The sequence below is a fragment of the Nycticebus coucang genome, chromosome 20 (genome assembly GCF_027406575.1).
Source record: "Nycticebus coucang isolate mNycCou1 chromosome 20, mNycCou1.pri, whole genome shotgun sequence".
Lineage (NCBI taxonomy): Eukaryota > Metazoa > Chordata > Mammalia > Primates > Lorisidae > Nycticebus > Nycticebus coucang.
In genome coordinates this window covers 2,820,217-2,846,958 of record NC_069799.1, presented here as the reverse complement: position 1 = coordinate 2,846,958, position 26,742 = coordinate 2,820,217, and the positions used below count along the sequence as shown (strand labels likewise).

The 26,742-nt window shown below is 39.3% G+C and overlaps 1 protein-coding gene across 1 annotated transcript in view; it reads left to right on the top strand.

The window, feature by feature from the left end:
- Positions 1-26,742, top strand: part of SPATA16 (spermatogenesis associated 16) — a 316,780-nt gene that overhangs the window by 32,261 nt on the left and 257,777 nt on the right. The window contains exon 2 of the mRNA XM_053572851.1: positions 25,138-25,283. Within this exon, the coding sequence (XP_053428826.1) occupies positions 25,138-25,283 (146 nt within the window). The remainder of the gene's footprint in view (positions 1-25,137; positions 25,284-26,742) is intronic.

Sequence of the window (26,742 nt, the reverse complement as noted above, 5' to 3'; positions counted from 1 at the left end):
GTTTTGCAGTGGTTTCTTTTGCAGTGTTTTCACAATTGCTAACTGCTATACAGCTGTACAGGGAGTTTGCTCCAGAATAATTAGTACTATATAAATGTCCATGATGACTGAAAGAAAACACAGGACTAACATCAAGTGATGCATCTTAAGGCATAGAATTTGCAGATAGTTAGTTTTTCTTAATTCCCTCAATTCTTATGTTCTTAAATACTATGCCCTATCAAAGAGGCAGTGAGAGGTAAAGCATATAACTTTTTGATACTTCTAAGGAAAATATGCCCTTTCAAATAGCCTGGTTTTTCCCACATAAACACAACGGGGTAATGAAAAACATTTAACAGATAGGAATATAAATTTAAAAAGCAGCAAAACATAGTTTGTGTATTAATGCGAGAGGTGCCACAAATTTTCAGTTATTATTAAATGCCCTCAAAATACTAAATTTCACTTTACCACTATTCAACAAAGGAGATAAAGGAATAGACTAGAAACTCTCTTGCCGAGGATGCCATGGCTCCAGCATGACAGCCATTGGCCTTCCTGGCTGCTCTCTGCTACCAGCCAAGTCTGCCATCATGAGGCCCGGCAACCTTAATAAGACCTGTGCTCCTTTTCTTCCTACAGCACCTCCACCGTCTATTCTTTTTCTCACTCTCATCTACCTTGTGGTCCTTCTTTCCACTTCTACATGTTTTAGCTTCCTCTGCTTCTTGAATTATTCATCTGCCCATTTCATCCGTAAAAGAGGAGATTTATAGGAATTAAGTGATTAATGCATGTAGAAAAAAAAGTCTTACCTAGTTTCTCAACAGATGGTGCCTGTCTCTTTTTCTGCCTATCCTACTATTTCCTTAATGGTTGTCTGGTGATATGATAGATATAAATAGTTACAAACAGATATAGATAGAGATGGAGACAGAGACAGAGATAGAGAGATGGAGGTGGAGATGAAGATGGAGAGGGGGAGAGAGAGATGAACTGGTCATGAATTAAGAAAGCATTGTTAGTGATAGTTCTTGGATTCATATTGGTCTCTCAGGATGTCATCAGAGAAGCAGCAACCACATACTACCTAAAGAACATAGCACCTAAATGAGACAGCAGACCCGAATTTGAATCATAGCTCCAGCACTTAACTGTCTTGTAAGTAGTGCCCTCTATTAAACCCAACTTCCTCATCAGAAAACTGAGAGTAATAATATTTATTAGGAAACCACTTATAAAGAATAGCATATAATAGGACACTGGACTTAAGCACATATAATAGGATAAAGGACTTAAGCACAATGCCAAACACAGTCCATACTCAATAAATGCTGGCTGTTAGAACTTACAAGATCTAAGTCTGTATGTGATAATGTATTTACCTTACGATATGAATAACTACCTTAAAATAGGCATGCTGTTAACATCTTTACATTAAAGTCATTGATGTTATGAGTTAAAGTGCAGGGGCAAGGAGAAGGGAAGATTTATAGTATTAATTCATCTCTCCTGCCATGTTTCTAATCTGCTTTTACCCAGTAGATGGCCAGAGTTTAGGGGTATCCCTGAAAAAAAAAAAAAAAAACTCCCGAAGGTTAATGTGTGTCATCTGCAGGCTTCAGAGCATACGCAAATTACTGGCTGGTCAGATCAAGGTGAAACACAGTGAATGAACCCACTGTGGCCACACCTGTATTTTAAGGCTACCTGGCAAAAAAAAAAAAAAAGAAGACTGAAGCAAAGTTATTTTAACAAATAGGAGTAGAAGTGATTAACTACTTTATCCTATCATTCAACAGCTTGTCACCCAGGGAGTAACCTCATTTCCCACAAATTTAATAGAGGTCACATCATGGCCTACTTGGCTGAAAACCATTGCTCCTGAAGCCCTGACAGTACTTTTAAGTCCACTGATGTGTGAACAAAATTCTCTGCATCTCAGCCCCACATCCTCTGTCTCTTCCAGGGGACATTCAGTAGATCTGTGTGGCACCATGTGGAAAGTTACAAGGAATGATCTCTCTGATTCACTCTTCTTTCATATCACAAAATGATAGAAAATTTAAAACCGATGTGAGTTATTCTACAGTGTAGAGCTTCTTTCCTCTTTGTTAAAGGAGTATAAAAAGGTATTTGTGAAAATGAAAACTATGAGTTGCAACTTTCAGTCTTGAACATTTAATTTGGTATCTGATAGAAATTTTAGAGGCCCTGCAGAGGAATGTGCAGGTTGGACCCTAATAATTGGGCTTAATTTTCATCTCTCCATATACATGAACCCACAAAAATAGATTTTTTTTAAAGTAGGATAGCTGCAAAAATCTACCAGACAACAGTTAGCATTTTCAAAACACAAAGGCCCAAGGAAGAACAACAATAAAAAGTAGATTGTTACTCAAACCTGTTGCATGCCCAACTCAGAGACATAAGATGTTTTGCAACTAGAATGCCAACAGTCTCCACTTTCTGCTCAGGACTCATTTCTGGGGCTTTCAGTGCTATTTCACCCCCTCATTCCAGTATTAGTACCTTTCTGTGTATCCATGTATAAAGGTCAGTGTCCAAGGAGGAAGTGGACAAGCATTCCCACATTTATATTAACAATTTCATTTGCTCACTGCTTTGAGTTTAAGATGTTTTCCATAATTTATTTTTAGTTCTTTGCAATTTCCATTATTTCCACCAATTCCCCAATTTCAATTAATTATTCAAAATAACCAGAAGACTCCTGGCTTTCAGAGTGATTCTTCATGTCTTGATCCAAGACAACATCTTCAGGGTTCAGTGTTGAGCCATCTTCAGCTCTGTTCCTTCTACACTGGCTTCACTTCCAGATGTGTCTCTGTCTCACATAGCAAAGAAGGTCCCTCAGCCCAGGCGTCTGTGCATAACACCTGTGCCTGAGAAGGGCTGCTGCAGAGTGAAAGGCATTTCTCCAGAGGAATCCAATTCTGCAGGACTGGAAAAGAAACGCAGAACATGGCAAAACCCCACACTCCCATGACTGAACCACAGAAATTAACAATCACAAAAAAACATTATTTTTTTCTTTTTTTTTTTTATTAAATCATAGCTGTGTACATTAATGTGAGCATGGAGCACCATACACTACTTTCATAGACCGTTTGACACATTTTCATCACACTGGTTAACATAGCCTTCCTAGCATTTTCTTAGTTATTCTGCTAAGATATCTACATTCCACATTTACTAAATTTCACATATACGCTTGTAAGATGCAACTCAAGTGTAATCCCACCAATCCCCCTCCCTCTGCCCACCTTGCCCCTCCCTACCCTCCCTTTCCCCCTTCCCCCTATTCTTAGGTTGTAACTGGGTTACAGCTTTCATGTGAAAGCCATAAATTAGTTTCATAGTAGGGCTGAGTACATTGGATACTTTTTCTTCCATTCTTGGGATACTTTACTAAGAAGAATATGTTCCAGCTCCATCCATATAAACATGAAAGAGGTAAAGTCTCCATTTTTCTTTAAGGATGCATAATATTCTGTGGTGTACATATACCACAGTTTATTAATCCATTCATGGATCGATGGGCCCTTGGGCTTTTTCCATGACTTAGCAATTATGAATATGGCTACAATAAACATTCTACTACAAATATCTTTGTCGTGATGTGATTTTTGGTCTTCTGGGCATATGCCTAGTAGAGGAATTATGGGACTGAATGGCAGATGTATTTTTAGATCTCTAAGTGTTCTCCATACATCTTTCCAAAAGGAATGTATTAATTTGCATTCCCACCAGCAGTGTAGAAGTGTTCCCATTTCTCCACATCCACGCCAACATCTCTGGTCTTGGGATTTTGTGATATACACTAGTCTTACTGGAGTTAGATGATATCTCAAAGTAGTTTTGATTTGCATTTCTCTGATGATTAATGATGATGAGCATTTTTTCATATGTCTATAGGCCGTGTGCCTGTCTTCTTCAGAGAAGTTTCTCTTCAAATCCCTTGCCCAGCCTGTGATGGGATCACTTGTTCTATTCTTGCTTATACATTTGAGTTCTCTGTGGATTCTGGTTATTAAAACTTTGTCAGAGACATAACCTGCAAATATCTTCTCCCATTCTGAGGGCTGTTTGCTTGCTTTACTTACTGTGTTCTTGGCTGTGCAGAAGCTTTTTAGTTTGACCAAGTCACAGTAGTGTATTACTGAAGCTGCTTCAATTGCCCAGGGGATCCTCCTCATAAAATACTCACCCAGGCAGATTTCTTTAAGGGTATTCCCTGCACTCTCCTCTAGTCTTTTTATAGTTTCATGTCTTAAGTTTGAATCTTTAATCCAGTGAGAGTCTATCTTAGTTAATGCTGAAAGGTGTGGGTCCAGTTTCAGTCTTCTACAGGTTGCCAGCCAGTTCACCCAGCACCATTTGTTAAATAGGGAATATTTTCCCCACTGAATGTTTTTAATTGGCTTGCTAAAGATTAAATAATGGTAAGTAGCTGGATTCATCTCTTGGTTCTCTATTCTGTTCCAGACATCTACTTCTCTGTTTTTGTGCCAGTACCATGCTGTTTTGATCACTATCGATTTGTAGTATAGTCTGAGGTCTGGTAGTGTGATTCCTCCTGCTTTGTTTTTATTTCTGAGTAATGTGTTGGCTATTCGAGGTTTTTTTCTGATTCCATATAAAACGAAGTATTGTTTTTTCAAGATCTTTAAAATATGACAGTGGAGCTTTAATAGGGTTTGTGTTAAAATTATATATTGCTTTGGGTAGTATGGACATTTTAACGATGTTGATTCTTCCCAGCCATGAGCATGGTATGTTTTTCCATTTGTAAACATTTTCACCTATTTCTTTTCTTAGAGTTTCATAGTTCACTTTATAGAGGTCTTTCACGTCCTTTGTTAGATAAACATCCAAATATTTCATCTTCTTTGGCACTACTGTGAATGGACTCTATCCTTAACTGTTTTTCAACTTGACTATTGTTCGTATATATAAAGGCTACGGATTTATGAATGTTGATTTTGTAACCTGAGATGCTGCTGTATTCCTTGATCACTTCTAAGAGTTTTTGAGTAGAATCGCTAGTGTTTTCCAGATATACAATCATATCATCTGTGAAGAGCGAAAGTTTGATCTCTTCTGACCCTATATGGATACCCTTGATTGCCTTTACTTCCCTAATTGTGGTGGCTAAAACTTCCATTACAATGTTAAAGAGCAATGGAGACAATGGGCAGCCTTGTCTGGTTCCTAATCTGAGTGGAAATGATTTCTATTTAACTCCATTCAATATGATATTGGCTGTGCTTTTGCTGTAGATGGCCTCTATCAGTTTAAGAAATGATATATTGATATTGGCCTCTGTACCAATTTTCTGAAGTGTTCTGACCATGAAAGGATGCTGAATATTATCAAAAGCTTTTTCTGCATCGATTCAGAGAATCATATGGTCTTTCTTTTTTAATTTGTTTATGTGCTGAATTATACTTATAGATTTATGGATATTGAACCAGCCTTGAGACCCTGGGATAAAACCGACTTAGTCATGATGTATAATTTGTTTGATGTGTTGCTGGATTCTGTTTGTTAGGATCTTGTTGAATATTTTTGTATTTATATTCATTAGTGATATCTGTCTATAATTTTCTTTTCTTTTTGGGTCTTTTCCTGGTTTGGGGATCAGGGTGATGTTTGCTTCATAGAACGTGTTGGGTAGTCTTCCTTCTTTGTCAACCTTTTGGAATAGGTTGAGTAAAATAGGTACTAATTCCTCTTTAAAGGTTTGGTAGAATTCTGACGTGAAACCATCTGGTCCCGGGCTTTTCTTTTTAGGGAGGTTTTGTATGGTTGATGCTATTTCAGAACTTGATATGGGCCTGTACAACATTTCCACTTGATTCTGGCTAAGTCTTGGAAGGTGACGTCCTTCCAAGTATTGGTCAATTTCCTTCAGATTTTCATATTTCGGAGAATAGAGTTTCTTGTAATATTCATTAAGCATTTTTTGAATATCTGAGGACTCTGTTGTCATTTCGTCTTTGTCATTTCTGATTGATGATTTTAGAGATTTTACTCTTTTTCCTGATTAGGTTGGTGAAAGGTTTATCTATTTCATTGGACCTTTTCAAAAAACCAACTTTTTGATTTATTGATCTCTTGTATAATTCTTTTGTTTTCAATATCATGTAATTCTGCTCTAATTTTGGTTATTTCTTTTCTTCTACTGGGTTTGGGGTTGGAATGCCCTTCCTTTTCCAGTTGCTTGAGATGTCCCATTAAGTTGTTAACTTCCTCTCTTTCCATTCTCTTGAGGAAGGCTTGCAGTGCTATAAATTTCCCTCTTAGGATTGCCTTTGTGGTATCCCAGAGGTTCTAATAACCCGTGTCTTCATTGTCATTTTGTTCCAAAAATTTGGTAATTTCCTTCTTCATCTCATCTCTGACCCAGCTATCATTCAGCATAAGGTGATTTAACTTCCATGTTTTTGTATGAGTATGCAGATTCCTGTTGTTACTTAGCTCAACTTTTATTCCATGGTGGTCTGAGAAGATGCAAGGAATATTTTCTATTCCTTTAAATTTACTGAGGTTAGTCTTGTGACCTAAGATGTGATCGATTTTGGAGTAAGTTCCGTGGCTGATGAGAAGTATGTGTATTCAGTTTTGTTGGGATGAAATTTTCTGTAGATGTCTGCTAAATCCAACTGTTGAATGGTTAGGTTCAAATCTAGAATTTCTTTGCTCAGCTTCTTATTGGAGGATCGATCCAAAACTGCCAAAGAAGTGTTGAAAACTCCAACTATTATGGAGCTGGAGGAAATCAAGTTGCTCATGTCTGTTAGAGTTTCTCTAATAAATTGAGGTGCATTCTGGTTGGGTGCATAGATATTAATAATTGAGATCTCATCATATTGAGTATTACCCTTAACAAATACGAAGTGACCATTCTTATCCTTCCTTACTTTTGTTGGTTTAAAGCCTATTGTATCTACAAATAAAATTGCAACACCTGTTTTTTTCTGATTACCATTTGCCTGAAATATGGATGACCATCCTTTCACCCTGAGTCTGTATTTGTCTTTTTAGGTAAGATGTGACTCTTGCATGCACAAAATATCTGGCCAGAGTTTTTGTATCCAGTCAGCCAACCTATGCCTCTTTAGAGGACAGTTTAAGCCGTTCACATTAATGGAGCATATTGATAAGTCTGGTAAACTTTTGGGTATCAAGTTTTTCAAAGGTCCAGTGGACATTTTTAATCCTTTCATCAGTGTGTAAGTTGGATTTTGATCAAAATTTTCTGAGTGAGTTTACTTTTGTGATAGAGGATTGGGTTGGTCATTATAGAGGATAGGTCTGAGAATATCCTGAAGAGCTGGTTTGGTCATGCCAAATTTCTTCAACATATGGATATCATTAAAGTATTTAACTTCTCCATCATAAATGAAACTCACTTTAGCTGAGTACAGGATCCAGGGTTGACCACCCTCTTCTGTTTGAAAAGTTTTGGCAGAGAGATCTGCAGTCATTCTAATACTCTTCCCTTTGTAGGTAATGGCTTTCTTCTGTCTGGCTGCCTTGAGAATTTTCTCCTTCATATTAACGTTAGTGAAGTTAATTATGATATGCCTGGGGGATGTCTTATTGGGGTTGAGTCATGCTGGGGTTCTGAAGCTGTCTGCTATCTGAATTTCAGAATCTCTAGGCATGTCTGGAAAATTCTCTTTCATAATTTCATGGAGAAGGGCCTCTATGCCTAGCAAGGCCACTTCATCGGTTTCAGGGATTCCAATGAGTCAGATATTAGTCTTCTTTGAATTATCCCAGAGCTATCTGAGAGAATGATCCGTTTTTGCTCTCCATTTCTCTTCCTCTTTGAGAGTTTGGGAGGGTTCAAAGACTTTGTCTTCAATGTCAGAAATCCTTTCTTCTGCTTGCTTCACTCTGTTACTGAGGGATTCTACTGTATTTTTCAGATCTTTGAGGGCTGCAAATTCTTGCTTCAGTGTGTCTAAGTCTTTGGTGGTTTTGTCTTTAAATTCATTAAATTCTTGAGATAACTTTTGAATTTCTCCTCAAATTCCTGATTCCAACTTTTGAATTGCTGCTTGAAGTTCTAATTCCAAATTTTCCTCCACTTTATTAATCTTGTTTGCAATCCAAATTCTGAATTCGATTTCTAACATCTCAGCCAGCTGTTTATGAATGGGATCTTCAATTGCATCTGCCATATCTTTCCTTGGGGGGCGGGGTTGATCTATTCTGGTTATTCATGTTACCAGAGTTTTTCTGCTGATTCCACCCCATGATTGTTTTACTGCCTTTGATTTTTACCCTGGAGCCTTGTCGAGGACCCATACAGTGCTGTGGCCTGAGAAACTGGGGCGCTGTTTGGTGTGGTGGGGCTAAGTGGTTCTGTGTTGTTTTCAGCTGGTTTCTGTTCTACCCTAGTGAAACAGTTATTCTGGGTTGAAGTCTCAACTGTGGAGAAATGCCAGCAATTAAGTCACCCCGTCTACCACAGGCAACAATTGGAAAAGGAAAAGCAAACATTCCTACAACCACACACCCAGGGCACCACCTGAATAGTCCTCAGGCAATTGGCTCAGTTCAAAAGGTTCAAATCAATTGTATCAGTCAGCACATGTCTCAGGTGGGAGAGTTTAAGAGGTCTCTGGGAACTGGATCACAGGGGTCTGGTGACTACTCTGATATGGCTTGCTCCAGTGCTGCGTGGAGTCAGGAGGAGCCACCCAGCAAATAGATCAGTCTGGGAAGGTTGATGCCTCCTTCCCCACCTTGCACCTCTGTCACACCCAGTCACTGATAGCCCTGCAGTTGGCTGACCCAGTTGCCTGTAGTGAACAGATACTCCAGGGGTTTGTACTTGCCTGAATCGCAAGGAAATCTGCCAGGCCTCTGTGCTCTGCCTCTATCTAGCAGGAGGAGGTGAGGCCTGACAGCCTCGGGCACTTGGTGAAGGTTGGGGGGTGTTGACTCAGGTCCAGCCCCACCCCGATTGATGTTACTGACAGAACAGAACAACTTTGTGGGATTTTGTTTCTATTCCTGCTAAATTCCCCTACAGAAGAGTAGTTGTTTTGAGTTCCAACGCCCTGTCTTTGCTCCTGCAGGTTTGTATTTGGTTACCTGTCAGTTCTATCCTGCTGCCTTCCTTTGTCTATAGGCTGATGATCCCTGAGGTCCAGGTGCGTCTTAGGCTCAGTAAAGCAGTCCTCTGGGTCAGCCCCGCCCTGGGAGCTTCCTGGGTCTGTGAATTGGTACTGCCTTGGGCAAATCCTTTACTCACGGGGTTGTTGCCAGCCTCCTCTGGTTGCCCAGACAGGGTGTGTGGCTTCAGAATATCCGGGAGTAAGCCATATTCTGCTAAAAGATGGCTGCTGCTCCAAGCCTCAGGGAACTGCTGCTCGGTGTGGTTCCTTCTCAGCCGACCATCCTCTCCTCGCTCCCATGCCCCAGAGTCAGCACTAACCAGCTGCAGTTTAGGCACTGTCCACACCCCTTGAAAAATCACCCAAGAATCTGGACTGTTGGGGACAGACTTCCAGACAACATTATTTTTTAACAATTATTTTATAAAGGAATGGAACAGATAATCCATAAATGATGAAACATAAACAACTAACCTATATACAAAAAAAGGTTTAGTCTTAGAAGTAATTAAGCAAAGTAGGTTAGTAAAGTTTTACAGAATAATAAACCCACATTTTCTAACCTAGCTCTTCGTAAAAGACATGAGAAGAAAAGCTATGATTTTTTTCCTAAGTGAAACACAGAAACTTACTTGAATACTTATATAATTTATTTTATTTTTTGTGTTTATATACACACAGACAAAAACTAAAATAAATGTATATATATTTATATACATATATACACATATATAGATATACACACACACACACACATATATACAAAAACTAAAATAAATGAATTAAGTATTCAAGTAAAAGAACTAAAAAAGAACCCCAAAAAAAGCAAAAGAAAAAGAAAGTAAGAAAGCCACGATAGTAGCCAAAATTAATGAATTTGAAGCAGAGTAAGAGAAGAAATTAACCTAAGAATTTGTTGCTTTAAACAAAACACATTACAAATCTCTGGAACTCTAGTTAAGAAATAAATAGGGTAAACGAAACTACTTAATACTGAGAATGAGTCAGGAAATGAAACCACTCACACATAGGCATTTAAAATGTTCTAAGAAGATAATGTTCCCCACTATAATGACAGATTTTAAAATCTGGATGAAACGGATAATTTTCTAGGAAAATATAAATTAACAAAACTGATGAAAAGCATAGTAAATCTGAACTAAACAATAATCAAGGAAGGAAAAAGCAGAGGTGAAGGAGCTTGGCTCAATTTTTTTTTTAACTATTTATTTCAAAATGCTCCAGAGCATTGAAAAAAATGAGAATCTTTCTAGCTTGTTTTATAAAGCTAGCATAAGCCTGATACCAAAACATGATAAACTCATAATAAATAAAATTTTTCAAAAAAATTGAATTGTATATTTTCTAAATGAAAATTAGTCATTAAAAATTATAGGAACAGCCTCATTTAAAGAAATTAAATTCATGAGCAGTGTGGCGCCTGTGGCTCAGTGAGTAGGGCACCGGCCCCATATACCAAGGGTGGTGGGTTTGAACCTGGCCCTGGCCCCAGACAAACTGCAACAAAAAAATAGCAGGTGTTGTGGCCATACCCTATAGTCCTAGCTACTCAGGAGGCTGAGAAAATCACCGAAGCCCAAGAGCTAGAGGTTGCTGTGAGCTGTGATGCCACAGCACTCTACCAAGGGCTATAAAGTGAGACTGTATCTAATAAATAAATAAATAAATAAATATGAAATTGAACTAATTATTCTTGGCCTTTTGGCTAAGATCAAGTGTAATAGATTGAACCAATCAGAGTAAGGTGATGTGTCATTTTTGCCCATCTGATTATGAAAAAAATAAGTAGATTAAAACATAGTCGTTACCTAGTGTGTGTGCATCAGTGTGCAGAAGTGAGAACTTTAATATCTTGTTGGTAAAAGTTTAAACCTTCTGGAGAGCACTTTCATGACGTACATTGTGAAGTTCTTTCTTTGTTCAGCTATGTGGCTCAGACTAAGTAACTAATTCTAATATGTAAGAATACTTTGCAACATAAAATATAACAATTTGAAAATGAGCATATTTTAATTTACATGTTTTAGTTTCCTAATTAAAAAAAGAAAATGAAAAAGCAATATAAAATTACATATGGTTTATCCTCTATTATGATACAAAACCAGAAAAAGTACAGAAAAAATATGGCAAACATTAGTGGCAATTATATATGGTGATAGGGTTATGAATACCATTCTCCTTCCCCCAGTTTGTTTATAATTTCCAAAAATAATATATAAAATTTTTTTAAAATACTGATTAAATGATGATAGACATTTGATAACTCAAATAGTGCCATGTATATAAAGATTTATTGTTCTCTTTTAAATTGTCAGGGATCACTCAAAATTATATGCAAGAAAAAGAGTGATAAAACACTCTTCAAACAGTATTTAATGAACCTATTAGCAATATAATCTTGCTAATGATGAACCTAATTAAAGAAAAATGTGTGGTTGTATTTTTAAGAAAATGACCCACAATAAAATATTTACTATTATTTTGAGATGGTGGGTGAGGAGTTGGAATCTAGCCCACTGTTGTGGATAACCTCCCACTGTTACTGGTAAGCCCTTGCCCGCCCCAAAGAGACAAAGATGTGGAAATAAGGGAAAGGAGAAGTCTCACTGGTGCCCTGGGGCCTTACAAAAACAGGACAAGTGACTCAGTTGTTTTAAAAATATTTTTTGCTTAGCTAGTTGACCTGAAAGGTCGACACTCGACTGGCAGAGATCTCACACACCACCAAGGCTTGTATGAAAGGTCTTTATTGGCGAGGGAGGGATGCTGCAGAGCAGCACCAAGGAGGAGAGAAAAGAAGAGGGGGAGGAGGAAGAGGGAGAGAAAAGAGAGAGAGAGAGAAGAGACCAAAAGAAGAGCGGTATCTTTATATAGGTTCAGTTAGGGGAAGTCTTAGAATGGTGACGGGATGGTAGAATAGCCAATAAGGTGTTACTGCTCTGGTGGGAAGAGCCAGTAGGGGCAGGCCATAAGTTTGAAATTTTCAGCGGGTAGCTGTAACTTTAAGAGTGAGACAGCTAGTCTTGGTCTGTTGAAAGCAGAAAGGAGCTTTCTGGGGAAGGGGCTTTTCTAGGGAAATTATCTAAAAACAGGGGTTGGCCTTGGGAGAGGGGATGTCAAGTTCTTTTCTGTAGCTTCTTCTTGCTGAGAGGGGCACGTAGTTTCAATTGGCCAACTAGAAGACAATTATCATCTTTTTCACAGGAAGGATATAAGTTTTTGCTTTCAGACTGCCCTTTTAGTGATGGCTGTTTAGAAGTGGTGTTCAGGAAAGTCTTGTGGCCTGGAGTAAAGTATAGTCCATTCACGAAGAACAATTTCTTTTTGTTGTAGGTTGGGAGCTGTATTGGGCGTGTAGGTTTGGAGCACCAACTGAGTAGTTACTTGTTGAGATAACTTTGAGAGTTGAGTTTGAATAAAACGAGTTATGCCACAGCCACCAGCCCAAGGATGACAACTATAGGGGTGAGGAAAAGTAGAAGTGCAACCCAGAGTGTGTTTTGAGTGAACCAAGAGGAAAAGTCTAATGACTCTGATTCACGTTGCTTTTTTTGGAGTTCGAGGCCTTTTTGGAGTGATTGGACTTTGTTAGTGATGATTCCAGACTCACTAACAAAGAAAAAACATTCCTCTTGGAGTGCCAAACAAAGTTCCCTAGCCTGGTGAGTTGGAAAGTGTAGGAGGCAAGACTTTGTTTGTGGGTTGGAGCGTTGGCAGATCTCACAGGATGATGTAAATTGATTTAGAAATTCTGAATCTATCTGGGAGAAAGGAAAGAAAGGTTTGATAAATTATAGTAAAGTCTGAGATTTGGGGTGAAACAACTTGTGGAGATAGATTACGAGGTCACGAGTGGGAGGTTGATTTGTTTCCTTTACTGTAGCAGCAATAGGAGCCAAAATAAGTAGGAGGTGAGAGGAGGTGTCAGGATATGAGTGTTGGAGAGCAGCTGCACGTGCTGCACAGTCAGCTCGCTTGTTACCCTTTGATATAGGTGAGTGGTTAGATTGATGTGAATGGCAATGGACAATGCCTATAGTCTTAGGCAATTTAGAAGCTTTTAGTAGTTTAATAATAAAGTGAGAGTTAAGAATAGGGTTACTTTTGGTGTTACATAAGTCTCCCTCTTTTTATATAGTTGCATGTGATAATAATATGTGGAATGCATACTTAGAATCAGTATAGTGAGAGATTTATCTCATGCTAGGGTGAAGGCTCTGGTTAGTGCTATTAGTTCTGCTTGTTGGTTAGTGGTGTAAGAGGGAAGAGAGTGTGCCTCGATGATCTCATTGGAGGACACAATTGCATAGCCTGCTCTATGAGTTCCCTTATACATAAAAGAATTGCCATCTGAAAACCAGAGGAGATTAGTATTAGGAAGAGGTCCTTCTTGTATGTTGGAGAGGCAAGGAAGAAGAGTGTCTAGTGTTTGAAGGCAATCGTGAGTGAGTGATGAGTCAGAGGGAGTAGGCAAGAGGGATGCAGGATTTCGTGTGGGAAATGTGTTAAAAGATAATGATAGGGTTTTGAAGATTTTTGTAAGTCAAAAGATCAGATAGAGAATGAGGGGACAGGACAGTAGTAGGGGAACCAAAGTGAGTTTCTTCAATTCTTTTTTTTTTTTTTTGCAGGGTTTTTTTTTTTTTTTTTTTTTTGGCCAGGGCTGGGTTTGAACCCACCACCTCTGGCATATGAGGCTGGCTCCCTACCCCTTTGAGCCACAGGCACCACCCTTCTTCGATTCTTGTATTAGACTAACTGTGGCTGCCAAACTCTAATAGTGTGATCTGTTTTGAGAGATAAGCAATTGGAGCAAAGGTGGGGCCTAGCTGATGTCCAAGCATACCAAGAGCAAGCCCACAGTTTTCTGTGACATGTAGGAGGAAGTGGTGAGAAAGATCAAGAAGGTGGAGGGCTGGAGCTTCTAATAAAGCACACTGTAGAGATTCAAAGGAAGTGGAAATGGAGGTTAGGAGAGGCTCATGAGGGTCACCTCGAGTAGCATTATATAAAGGATCAGCTAGGAGACAAAAGATGGGAATTCATACTCCAAGGTATCCAGCTAATTTTAAAAAGGAGAGGAGTTCTCGTTTTGTGGTGGGTAGAGGAAACTCATGAAGAAGGCTTTTTATGTCTATGGTAATAGCTTTGAAGCCTGGGGACAAAAGGAAACTAAGGTAAGTGACTTCTTGTCGGAATAATTGAATCTTTGAGGGAGAGACCCAATATTCCCTATCTGCAAGGAAATTAAGGAGGGAACAGGTGTCTCGCTTAGAGTCATGTAAGATGGGACTATAGAGCAGGAGGTCATCAACATCCTGAACCAAAGTTGAAGGAGAGGGATCATAGGACTGGAGGTCTCGTGATAATATCTGGTCAAATAAGTGCAGGCTGTCACGAAATCCCTGGGGGACTAGAGTCCAAGTAAGTTGGGAAGAAGTCTGAGAAGTAGGGTTAGTCCACATGAAGGCAAATATGTTTGGCAATTAGGGTGTAAGGGAATGGAGAAGAAGGCATCTTTGAGATCTAGCATAGAGAAATAAGTGGTCCAAGCTGGGATAGTTGATAGGAGGGTGTATGGATTAGGGACTACTGGGTGTATAGGAATGACTGCAGAGATGATGAGTCTTAAGGATCTTGTACTAAGCGATAGGGGCCATTAGGTTTTTTTAATTGCTAGTATGGGAGTATTATATGGTGAGTAGGCAGGTCGCAAAAATTCTTTTTTTAGGAGATTCTGTATAATAGGTTGAAGTCCCAGGAGACTGGATTGGGTAAGTGGATATTGATGTTGAGAAGGAAAAACAGAGGAATTTTTTAGCTTAGTAAGAACTGGAGAGCAGGAGGCAATTGAGGGGGGTTTAATATCTCAAACCTTAGGATTTACTTGCTCTCGTGGAATGGGCCAGGGCAACGAGTCTTTGATGGCTTGGGAAAGGATGAGGCAGAGTGAGGCAGAAGGAAATGGGTCAGCATCTATCAATTTAAGATCAAAAGTGAGGGTGGTACCTAATTTGGAAAGTATGTCACATCCCAGAAGGGGAACTGGACAGGAAGGCAGCACCAAAAAGGAATGTATAAATGAGAAATTGCCAATCATGCAGTGTAAAAAAGAAGTTTGATGTGGATGGTGGGAAAAACCCTCTACTCCGACAATGGAGGTAGGCAACAGGGAGGTAGGACCACTGAATTCTTTAAGAACTGAAAATCTAGCTCCTGTGGTCTACTAGGAAGGTGATCATTCTACCTGCCACCATCAGGGTTACCTTTGTCTCCGCAGAGGTGATCTTCATTGGGTGAGAGAAGCCAGGGTCTCATTGGTCTTCAGAAGAAGCAAGCCCCACAAGTCTGCCATAGGTGCCACAGGTTGGATGGCCCCATGTCCTCTCTGGGCCAAGAGACAGTCAGCCTTCCAATGGCCCTTTCTTTTGCAGAGAGGGCATGGGCCTGGCGGAGGCCTAGGATTGGGGCAATGTCATACCCAGTGGTCTTCTCCACCACATTTGTAGCATGGTCCATGTGGTTGAGTCATGAAGCAGCCTTTGGCCCCTGATGACTTAGGCAGGTTAGGAATGATGGCCTCAGTGACACTGTTTGTAATGTTTTGAGCTAGCATTTGATAATCTTGGGTTTGAGATTTTTTATTTTCCCTTCAGAAAACATCATCTCGTCCTGTGTAAACTGTAAAGGCTGTGTCTACGATCATGGCCTGGGGTGTTAAGGGTCTATGCTCCAAGCGCTTTAACTTAAGTTTGATGTCAGGGTAACTTTGGTTAAAGAAATAAGTCATGAGAACGTTTTTTCCCATCTATTGTTTCAGGATCTAAGTTAGTATACTTAGCATAAGCCTCAGTAAGGTGTTGGAGGAAAGCTGAAGGATTCTCAGACTTATCTTGTATGACTTCCTGTAATTTATCATAATTGATAGCCTTTTGGGCAGAAGCTCTAAGTCCACAAAGAATGTAGGTAGTAAAAATGTCTCTACTTTTTCTCCCAGCCTTATCATTATAATTCCAATTTGGCTGGGAGTTAGGGACTGTGATGTCACCTATAGGATGCTCATTGTTTGACATATGAAATTGATCTGCTGCCTCTTTCACCCTCTCCTACACTCATTTGTGCTCATCAGAGGTTAGGGTATTGACTAAAATAACAAAAACATCATGCCAGGTAAGTTGATAGGACATAGTAATAAATTGAAACTCTTGAGTAAAATGAGAAGGATTAGAAGTAAAGGAACCTACTCTAACCTTAAGGTGTGTGAGTTCAGTCATGGGGAAAGGAACATAAACAGAGACTATGCCATTGACTCCAGCTACCTCGCAGAGAGGGGCCAGGAAGTGAGAGGGAGGTGAAGGTCCCTCTAATTCTGGAGACTGAAAGGAGTGGGAGTGAGTGAGGGGACCAGAGGGAAGTGAAGGGTGAGTAGTGGATGTAGTAGAATTAGTTTGCAATTTGTCTACAGTTGTACACCATAGCACTGTAGGACCATTATATGGAGGAGCTGGAGTAAGAAAGGGGTAAAGAGGTCTGGAAGTGTTTCTTGGAGCAGTCGGTGGTGGACTAAGAGACAACATGGAAGAACTCTGAGGGGAGGAGTTAGGAGACTCAGATTGGTTGACGGGAAATTAGGAGAGACAGGGTGGAGGCAACTGTGTGGTTGAGGGAAGAGCCAAATGTGGTGGAGCCAGAACAGGAATTACTCTGGTTTCAGACCCAGTGGCCTCTTACCTGAGCAGCAGAGGTTCATCTGCTGGGTCAAATAGGTTTGATTCAGGGAGATAGAGAGTAGAAGAGTCCTTTGTTACAAGAATTTTGGAATCACCCGAACATAAATTAGGCTTGGTTCTAAGCTATGAGACGCCCTGAACATAGGGACCTTGCTCCATTTGCCAAGGCACTCGCAATAGTTATAAAAGTGTGTCAAATTAAAGAAAAATCAAATGAACTATAGTTTGGTCAGATACTTTGATTGTCTAGTTTGTAAAGTGGCCAAACCTGAGTAGAGAGCTTAATTAATTTTTTTGGCTTTAAGTCTAATCCTAATTCTACCAGGTGGTATAATAAGCACCCCAAGGGGGAGTTAGGTGGGATAGAATGGCCTGCACCCATGGTGTCTCAGGAATAAAGCATGAGCAGAATCACACAAGGACCAGGACAAAGGGTGAACACCTCCACTGATTTGTTGCTAGCTGTGAAGATGAGAACCCAGTCTAGGACAGCCATCATTGTACCCCAGATCATTGTCAGACCCTTGGGGCCAAGGAGAGCTCGAGACCTGGCACCAGGAATTTTCATGTGAGACATGGAAGCCCTGGGCTAAGCCACGCAAGGTCAATGGGAATAAGGAACTCAATCCTCAAGAAATGGGTGAATTGTCAGGAATGTAAGCAACCCAGCCCATGATTAGAGAAAACTCACTCCCATAGAGATACTCACCAAGTCTGAATGAGGCCGGTGTTAAGTGCTGGTTAGAGCGCCTTGGCGGATGAACACAAGCCAATGGAGTGGTGAGCAATGGGAGTGTGAGAAGAGGATAGGGAGCCCCCAGGAGCTAAAACCCCACGGAAGGGGTGGAAACTACCCTTGGGAGAGTTCCCTAATTAGATCCCACTTCTGACACCAGATGAAAGGCACTCAACCAGCAGAGATCTCACAGACCAACAAGGCTTGTATGAAAGGTCTTTATTGGTGAGGGAGGGATGCTGCAAAGCAGCACCAAGGAGGAGAGAAAAGAAGAGAGAGAAAGAAATAGAGAGAGAGCTAGAGGGAGAGAGAGAGAGGGAGAAAAGAGACCAAAAGAAGAGCAGTATATTTATATAGGTTCAGTTAGGGGAAGTCTTAGAATGGTGACGGGATGGTAGAATAGCCAATAGTTATTGCTCTGGTGGGAAGAGCCATTAGGGGCAGGCCATAAGTTTGAAATTTTCAGTGAGTAGCTGTAACTTTAAGAGTGAGACTGCTAGTCTTGGTCTGTTGAAAGCAGGAAGGGGCTTTCTGGGGAAGGGGCTTTTCTGGGGCAATTACCTAACATGACCAGTAACCACAAGTGCCATGAATCTGCTTCTGTACATACCAGTGGTGAAATCCAGTTGTTTGCTTGCTGGTTTTGTGCCTGCATCATTAACCCTATAAAAACACTGTTTCCAGGGCGGCACCTGTGGCTCAAAGAGGTAGGGCGCTGGCCCCATATGCCGGAGGTGGTGGGTTCAAACCCAGCCCTGGACAAAAAAAAAAAACTCTGTTTCCAAACTGGTCGGGACTGCACTTCTGATTTCAGAAGGCAATCGGACAGCCAGTCTTAATAAAAACTCCCATTGGCATTTTATAATTAATTTGTCTGGTGATCCTTCTCACTTGTGCCATAACATTTGGCATTTGGAGATCCCAGCGTGATCCCTGGGTCTTACCCAGGCCACGGTCACAGGCTGCAGCTGAATGTACAAGCCAGCCTCCACCCATGGTACAGCCACTGAGAGGCGTTCCTCAGCCCCAGATGAGAGACTGCTCCTGCATCCCGGCCCCAACCATCCAAATTGATTGTCTAAATTTGGATACCCAAGTGGAGTCATCAGGTCTGGGTACTCGTCGGTGACTTTGTTTCTGGAAACACTTCAGAGGCTGAACGCAGCTATAAAATCTTGAGTATTAGCCTCTGAGCACCAAGTTGTAAAAAGCTGAGGCTCCGGGCTTCTGGTTTCAGGTGTCAGCCTCCTCTCAGAGGCTGTTCTGGTTTCTGTTCCTGACACAGTGCATAAGGTTTCTGTTCCTCAGTGCATGAGAGAGTAAGTTTGGATGTGATTCCATGGCCCCTGAGGCTACAGAGTCCCAGTGGGCTTTCACCCGTGGTTCTGGTTTATGTTCGTCTGTTTATGTTCCTTTCTGTCTGAATCTTCATTTGGGGCCCTTATCTCTTCTGTTGGTTTGCATATTTCCTGCTGGTGCCTCCTAGAGGACACTACCCACCCCCCTTTACTGTAATTTTAATCATTTTGATCCACTTCTCTGGATAACTGACCTCTTTTATCAGGGAACTCTCCAGGAATTTCATCCTGTGGAAAATAGCCTTTTGCCTTCTTTCTCTTATGTCTCCTATGTCTCCCATGGCCTTTGACATCGCTTTCCAGGTCAGAATCGGACTTTTAACTATTGTCTTTACTATTGGACTGTAGAGTGTTTCTCCAGAATCTTAGTCTGCTTGACAGTGTGCTGCGCTTACTGGCTTCCATCTTTCTTGCATGGCCCTTTTGTACTTCCTCATTTTTTATCTTGACACTGTGGTGTAAATAACCCACTTGCATTTGGGATCCTCTCTTTTCTGGCAATTAAAGAGTTAATATAAAGTTTTTTAAAACTGTTTTTCCATCTTTTTGCCTGCTAAAAACTGCACTTGCTATGTTATGCATAGCCTTGACATAAGGTAATGGCACTCAGCAGAAGACCCAAGGTTAATTACTCATTTGGAACTGAAAAAAAAAAAAAAAAGAGTTCTCTTTACTTTTTGAAACAGCAGCCGCTTTTCTCTGTCTGGCTCTTATTCTGCTGATCCTCAAGCAGCCTCCAGGAGGGGGGAAGGCTGTGGTCCCTCTGAGGGGAGGTGCCCCCTGGAAACATCCCAGGGCCCCTGGAGAACCCAGAGCCCTCAGGAGACCAGCTGATGATCACTCCTAAATTCACCTGTGAGTCTGCCTCTGGAGGTAAGCCACTTTAACATCTATTTTTGGCCAGTGTCTGCAGACGTTAGTGTAACTATTGATGCTATTTTTGTTGTGCTTATTTGTTCTAGATTGTTGTAAAGACATATAACTATTTGTTGAATTCATTTGTTGTAATTTGTGAAGAGCCTTTAGGAACCTCTGAGGGAAGGCCAAAGAGACAGGAACTCTGGACAGGGACCCCAGGTTGCCAGCCTATTGGCCTGTCAGAAGCTCTCAGAGACATGTGTCAGTAGAACAACCTGACCAGTGGGGAGCCTCAGTCCTACTGGCCTGGCAGGGGCTCCCAGAAATATGTGTCAACACCCACCACCAGAAACACCATTGGAATGAAAGCGGGAGTCCAATTAACCCCCAGGTGTGAGCTCACCCACAGGCCTGTTAAAAAATGTATGAGAGTGTGTGAATATAATATAACTAAAAAAAAAAAACCTAAGGGAGTGTTAATTTGCCTCCTATGACTAAGTAGCAATTCCAGTGAAAAATCAAGGCTACCCAGATTAAGAAATGAGTTGAAATGTATGCATGTGAGTGGTTGGAGACTGACTGAGATAAATAACGATAGATGGAATTTCACCCTCCCCATTACAAAATAGAACAATTCAGTGATAAAATAGGATTTTGTTGAACTGCGGGGCACACTGAGGGAGTGGAGAGTGCTAGAGCTATTGACAGAGAAAGCATGCCTTGGAAAGTGTTGCAGTTCGGGCAGTCCAGTAGGCTCTGGATAGTCCTGAAAATCTGGGAGAGAGAGAGTGTAAATCTCATGCCAGGCAGGGCTATACTCATATCCGCAGCAGGTCTCCAAGGTAAACAGCCTCTGGGGAGAGGAGGCCCAGGTCAGCAGTCTCCTGCATAAGTCCTTTATCTGGGGGTAAATAATTAGCCCTGAAAGATATTTTAACCAAAATTTAATACATGGAAACATACTTTTACAAACTGGGTATTCTAACAAAAGAATGAATGCAGCCCCTCACTTTGGACAAGGTTGTTAGGGAGTACACACCCTAATTCTGGGAAGGGAATTAGGGTGTGTACTCCCTACTCAGGGTGGAGCCATCCAAAATGTTTGAGACTACTTTATTCATAACCTTGCTAAGACTTAAAGGTATGGCCTGCAACATGTTTGTGCCTGGAGATAGGAGTCTAATGTCAGAGCTCACCTGGGCCTAAATAATAGGGGTTCCCTGTCCAGCCCTGACTGGGAAAATCCTATATCAATGCTGCATTTCATAAAATGAAATGTACTTTTTGTTATTTTTTCTATGTTTTTAAATAAACTTTGAAATTTGTGTGCCCAATTTCTAAAACCAAGTTAAATATTTGTTTCTTAAAATAACTTTGCAATAGTGAATTGTGCTGCAATAAACATTTGAGTGAAGGGTTTTTTTTTTTTTTTTATAAAATGACTTATTCCCCTTTGAATAGTGGTAGGAATGCTGGATCAAATGCTAAGTGTACTTTTAGTTCTTTCAGAACTCTCTGTGCCATTTTCCTCAGAGGTTATACTAATGTGCAGTCTCACCAACAACATAGACGCACTCCTTTCTCTCTGCATCTACACCAGCATCTACTGTTTTGGGACTTTTTAATAAAAGCCATTCTACCTCAAAACACTTAAAATATACCTTCCAAATAATCCTACAATCCAATTACAAGGTATCTATCTACCCAGAAGAAAAAAAATATTTTATCCTGAGAACACTTGCCCTAGATCGTTTATTGCAGCTCAATTCACAATTGCCAAGATGTGAAATCCACCCAGGTGCCCATCAACCCATGAATGGACAAATAAACTGTGGTATATGTATACCACGGAGTACTATTCAGTCATAGAAATAGATGGAGACTTTACATATTTTGTATTAACCTGGATAGAGTTGAAGAACTTTCTCTTTAGCAGAGTATCACAAGAATGGAAAAGTAAGTATCCAATATATTCAATACTAATATGAAGCCAGTAGATGAACTAATACACAGCCACACAAGAGGAAAAACTCAATTTGATTCAAACTGGAGGAAGAGGAAAGAGGGTAGGGGAAGTGGGGTTGGTGTGCTGTCATCTAATGGGCACAAAGTAAGTTGTGAGGGAGTGGCACAACCACAATAAGGACCTCACCTAACATATGCAAGCATTGTAACCTAATGAATTGTACCCCCATATTAATCTGAAATTTCAAACACAAATAAATAATAAAAGTCATTATAATGGAGTAAGGTGATAGAACTTTGAGAAACCTGAAAAGTGATTTTTAACTTCAAAGTGTAACTATCATGTTATTTTCAGAAAATGATCTAATTTTTTTGTAAAATACATATCTTCTTATTAAAATATGAGGTTATGATTCTAATTTAGCACTGAAATCTCATAGTAGTGTCTCATTTTAACAATAGCTAGACTTATAAGAATTTGGCTGCATTTTTCCTTACATTAATATTCCACTTTTAATTTGTCCATACTGAATTCAAAAATATTATAAGGTTCATCTTTGAAACAGACAATTAACACCTCACATTAATTTTTCCTAATTAAAAATCTTCTCACTGATATACTAGTACTGTCAATTTAAAAAATTTTTATTCTTTAACTCCATAACTTATTTAAAGTACGTAGTTTTAGACAAATATAAATTTAACAAAGCCACCCTTCTTACATTCCAAAAAATTCACACTACATTAAGGTCTTGATCTTCTGGAGAATTAATTTCTTAGTGTGTATAAAGTCTACATAGACATTTTTAAATTCTGTAAAATATTTGGAATATTCTTCATGCTCCTGCCTCCAACATTTTGTCTACAGGTACCTATAATTCTACCTTTAACATCAACACATTTAACGGTTTTCCATATCGCAAAGATTATTTTAAAGATGTACTATTTTGGAAGAGAATAAAGCACTCTTCAAATGATCATTTGATTGATTGTTTTTATCCCTTTTCTGGCCTCCAATCTTATACAAATAGAGACTTTTGCAGACATTAGAAGATCAGGCATTTATTCTTCACTTTCTATCAGTTTATAAACAAAACCTTTAATGTTATAAAATCTGATGGCTGCTTCTGTCCACCACCAAGGAGCTGAACATCCTCATACGGAAGCTGTCCCATGAATGACCTCTACATCCATCCCACAGACAGAGTGCTAAGAAAGAACAAGGAGCACATGGGTGGCTTGTTCCTTTTTTTGTTTTTTTAAGATTTTACGGGAAGAGGAGTTTGGGGTATTTACAACTTGGGGGAAAATGTTGATTTCATTTAAAAGAATAAAATAATTGAGAAGGTCTAGAACTTTATTTAATAAACGAAACTATAAAATTTCTACTAATTTTGTGTCCCACTGATTTGTGGTTTATAGTTATGTCATACAAAAAAATAGTTTATTCCAGATAACTGTATGCTTAGGTATTTGTGGGTCCCGTGGGATCAGATTGGTAGAAGAGAGAAACTATGCCATGTTAGCATGTTCATACTATAACACCTCTTCATATTATATTTTAAGGGCTATTTACTACCACATTGACTGGGGTCTGATACTCAGGAATCATCTACATCTGCATTAAATAATTTCCCTCTTTTATTACCAAAGTTGTCAGGTGATCTTTATGAAGCTACCCAAACTTAACACTGACTAAAGTAGTTTTGAATGTATCTTCCACAAAATAGTCTTTGCTTTTTTTGTCAAAATAATCAAGAAAAGTGTTTTGTAATATTCACTTTGGAGAGCCATTTTAAAACATGGATAAAAGTGAACACTTTTCTGAAGGATGATTTGGGGGCATTTGATTAGATACCTAGTATGTATGGTTATTACCAGAAAATAAATAATAGCTTATAGATGTAAATAGCTATTATAATTAATAAGAAAAAGATTGACATGCTGATAGAAATAGGTAAGAAATAGGAAACAAGTTTATACAGAGCTAAAAATAGCCAAAATTTATGGGGAAAACCCTAATTAATTCAAAATAAAATGTGGAGGCAGCAATCTTATCTGGAACATAGTATAGATAGTCAATAAATATTTATTGAGGGAGTGAACAAAGTAATATTTTTCACTCATTTCAACTTGCAAAAGGTTTTAAAAGTAATATGACTCTCCAGAATGAGTAGTATACCCAAGCAAATAACTGCCAACTCAGACTCCGGGCACTCAGCACCTAGAGTCTGTATTATTTTTTAGCTTATAGTTTGGGGATGAAATAAAGAAGGGCGATACATCTTAAAACAGAATATCGCCACACTTAAACAACTCGCACTTTTACAAAGTAATTGATAATAGTGTTAATGGCAAACCAGTCTCAAGCTGATGAAACAAAAATTATTTTAAACTATATCATTTAAACTGGATTTATGATAAAAGAAATTTCATATTAATATTTATAATTATCACTATCTCCGGTGAGAAAGTCTTTCCTGGTGCACGCACATTCCGGGGTGGAGAGGGGCAGAGAAGCAGGTGCCCTGCGCAGGCGCTGCCCAGCAGCTGGGGCCACTACCCTCCCACTCACCTCAATTCCAAGGAACAGTACCAACTTGGGGGGGAGGGGAGGAGGGGGGAAGGGCCCATCTACCCTTGTCATATTATTGACACTTTTTAATGTTTGGGGTTCTCACAAAAAAATTAATTATTTTCTTCCTCTACAGTTTATCTCTGATGCCCAGAAACCATTGACTTCCTGGAATTTATATTAAGAATTCCACATTCTTGACATGTTTTTCAGATACTGAGGCCTCTCTCTGCCAATAAATTCTAATAAATGTTCACTTATTTTCTTTCAATAACATCCTAAAGAATATGATTCAGACTCAAATTAGTCACTGATCATGTTAATGGCTCCTAGGAGTTTATTTCCGATACCCCTTATTATATTAAATCAAACTCTATAGTGTGCTGGAGCATTGCTTGGCTGGGTTTTCATAAAAGCACTGGTATTTAATATGATTTATGCCTGGCTTTCTGTTAATATCTTTGCTTATTGTGTGCTTTATTTTTAAAACAGACATTCTTAGCAATTGGCACTCTTTTAAAATCTATCATACTTTTAAAACATTTTACAGGAAGCATTGTAGAGTAACATGTGTCTCTTGTTTTATATTATAGTCCATAACAGTGATCAGGAACAATTTATTTAATTTACAATCAAAACATTAATATTTTACTTGTAGTTTGGAAAAAGTACATGAACATATACATATTTTGCTTCTTTAAAAGATAAGTTATATGACAAGGTTATTAGGAAATTAAAAATACTGTATTTTTTTAAGCTTTGCAGCAAAGGGGCAGCTCTGGGAAAACCCTTTGAAGCGCCAGCTGAAGACATAGCTAGTGTGGCGAGTTTCATCGAAACAAAGCTTGTTACCTGCTATCTACGGATGAGAAAACCTGACCTTGCCTTGAATCATGCACACAGGTAACTGAAATACTATTAGAATCAGCACAGCTGATGCTACCTGAGCTTGCCCGATCCCCTTCCATCTCATTTCAATTTAAAGATGAAATAAAAAATATTTATTTACTGCTTGATTTATGTCCAGTGAGGTAATTATAAAGACCACAAAGAGAATCTGAAAACCTAATGGAAGAAACAGACACATAAGGAAACTCTGATAAAGCCTCGCAAAGTGCAAAGGCAGTTGACTGCAGCAGCACGCTGCTGCAGGAAGGAAGGAGGGGGAGAATAGGGCAAGGAGGAAGGCGGCATCAAAGGGTGAGAAGGATCCCCAAATTCCAGAAGAGATGGGGTAAGTACAGGGCATTTCTGACTGTGAAGCATGACACACGACTTGAAAGTGGTGGATTATTTAGTGACAGTACGGCTGATTCAAAGGATGTCAGTACCCTTGCACGACAGCTTTGATAACACTTCACACCTATGTCCATAAAATTTTTCTTTTTATGTTTCTGTTCTTCCTTAGACCTCCGCATCATTATTTTACCATATGACTTCCTAGAATCCCCAGGGTTTCCCAGGCCTATCTTTTCTTCTATAAAAATGCACCTCTCCTGTGTTTTATTTTCTAAAAGTCTTGTTCTCAAGGGTAACAATCAGTTTTAATCTACAGCACAGATAAGCGATTACGTTATGCCATTCAAAGAACTCTTTGAAATTGTAATGTCTTTGTCCCTTCCTGCCTGCCTTAGAGCAGTTTACCTAGAACTTTTGGGTTGTTCGTTTTCTTATCTCACATCCTGTATTTCTATTGGATATAAATGGCAAACCTCATATCAATATGAAAATATGATTCCTGATTTGTTAATAACCCTGGGAAACATAATTATCAGTTGTAATAAGACCCATGTAAGTGAGAGATTTGTCAACACGTAAAAGTCACTTACAAACCCACATCCACTAGGAAGCTAAAGTTCTTTCTACTGGAGATTTTTCACAGCCCAGTAGTGGGCTTGAGCTTGACCCACAAGCAAGTAAATAATTTTGAAATTTACAAAATGGCCTACTTGAAGAAACTCTCCTGCTTAAGTAAACTACAGAAACTAAAAACAGATTCCCTTTATAATGAAAAGAAAATTCTACACTCGATATTATCTGGGAACATTTTATGCAACCATAGGTTCCAAATCCAGTATCAAGAGATATGGTTATCAAAGAATTTTATTCCATTTCCATTTGAAAAAAAAAATATATATATATATAGGGAAGGTAACATGTATTTTAGTATGTCAAAATATTGCAATTTCTGGGTTACTTGGGTGACTTGTGGGCATAGAAGAAAAAATATTTGAAATTGGGACTAGCTCAGAAATTTTATGAGCATATTTAAACAACTAATTGAGATGCACTGAAAGTAATTATATGCTACCTTCTCCATGGCCTTCATTACATATAAAGAAAATATTTTCTTGATATTAGT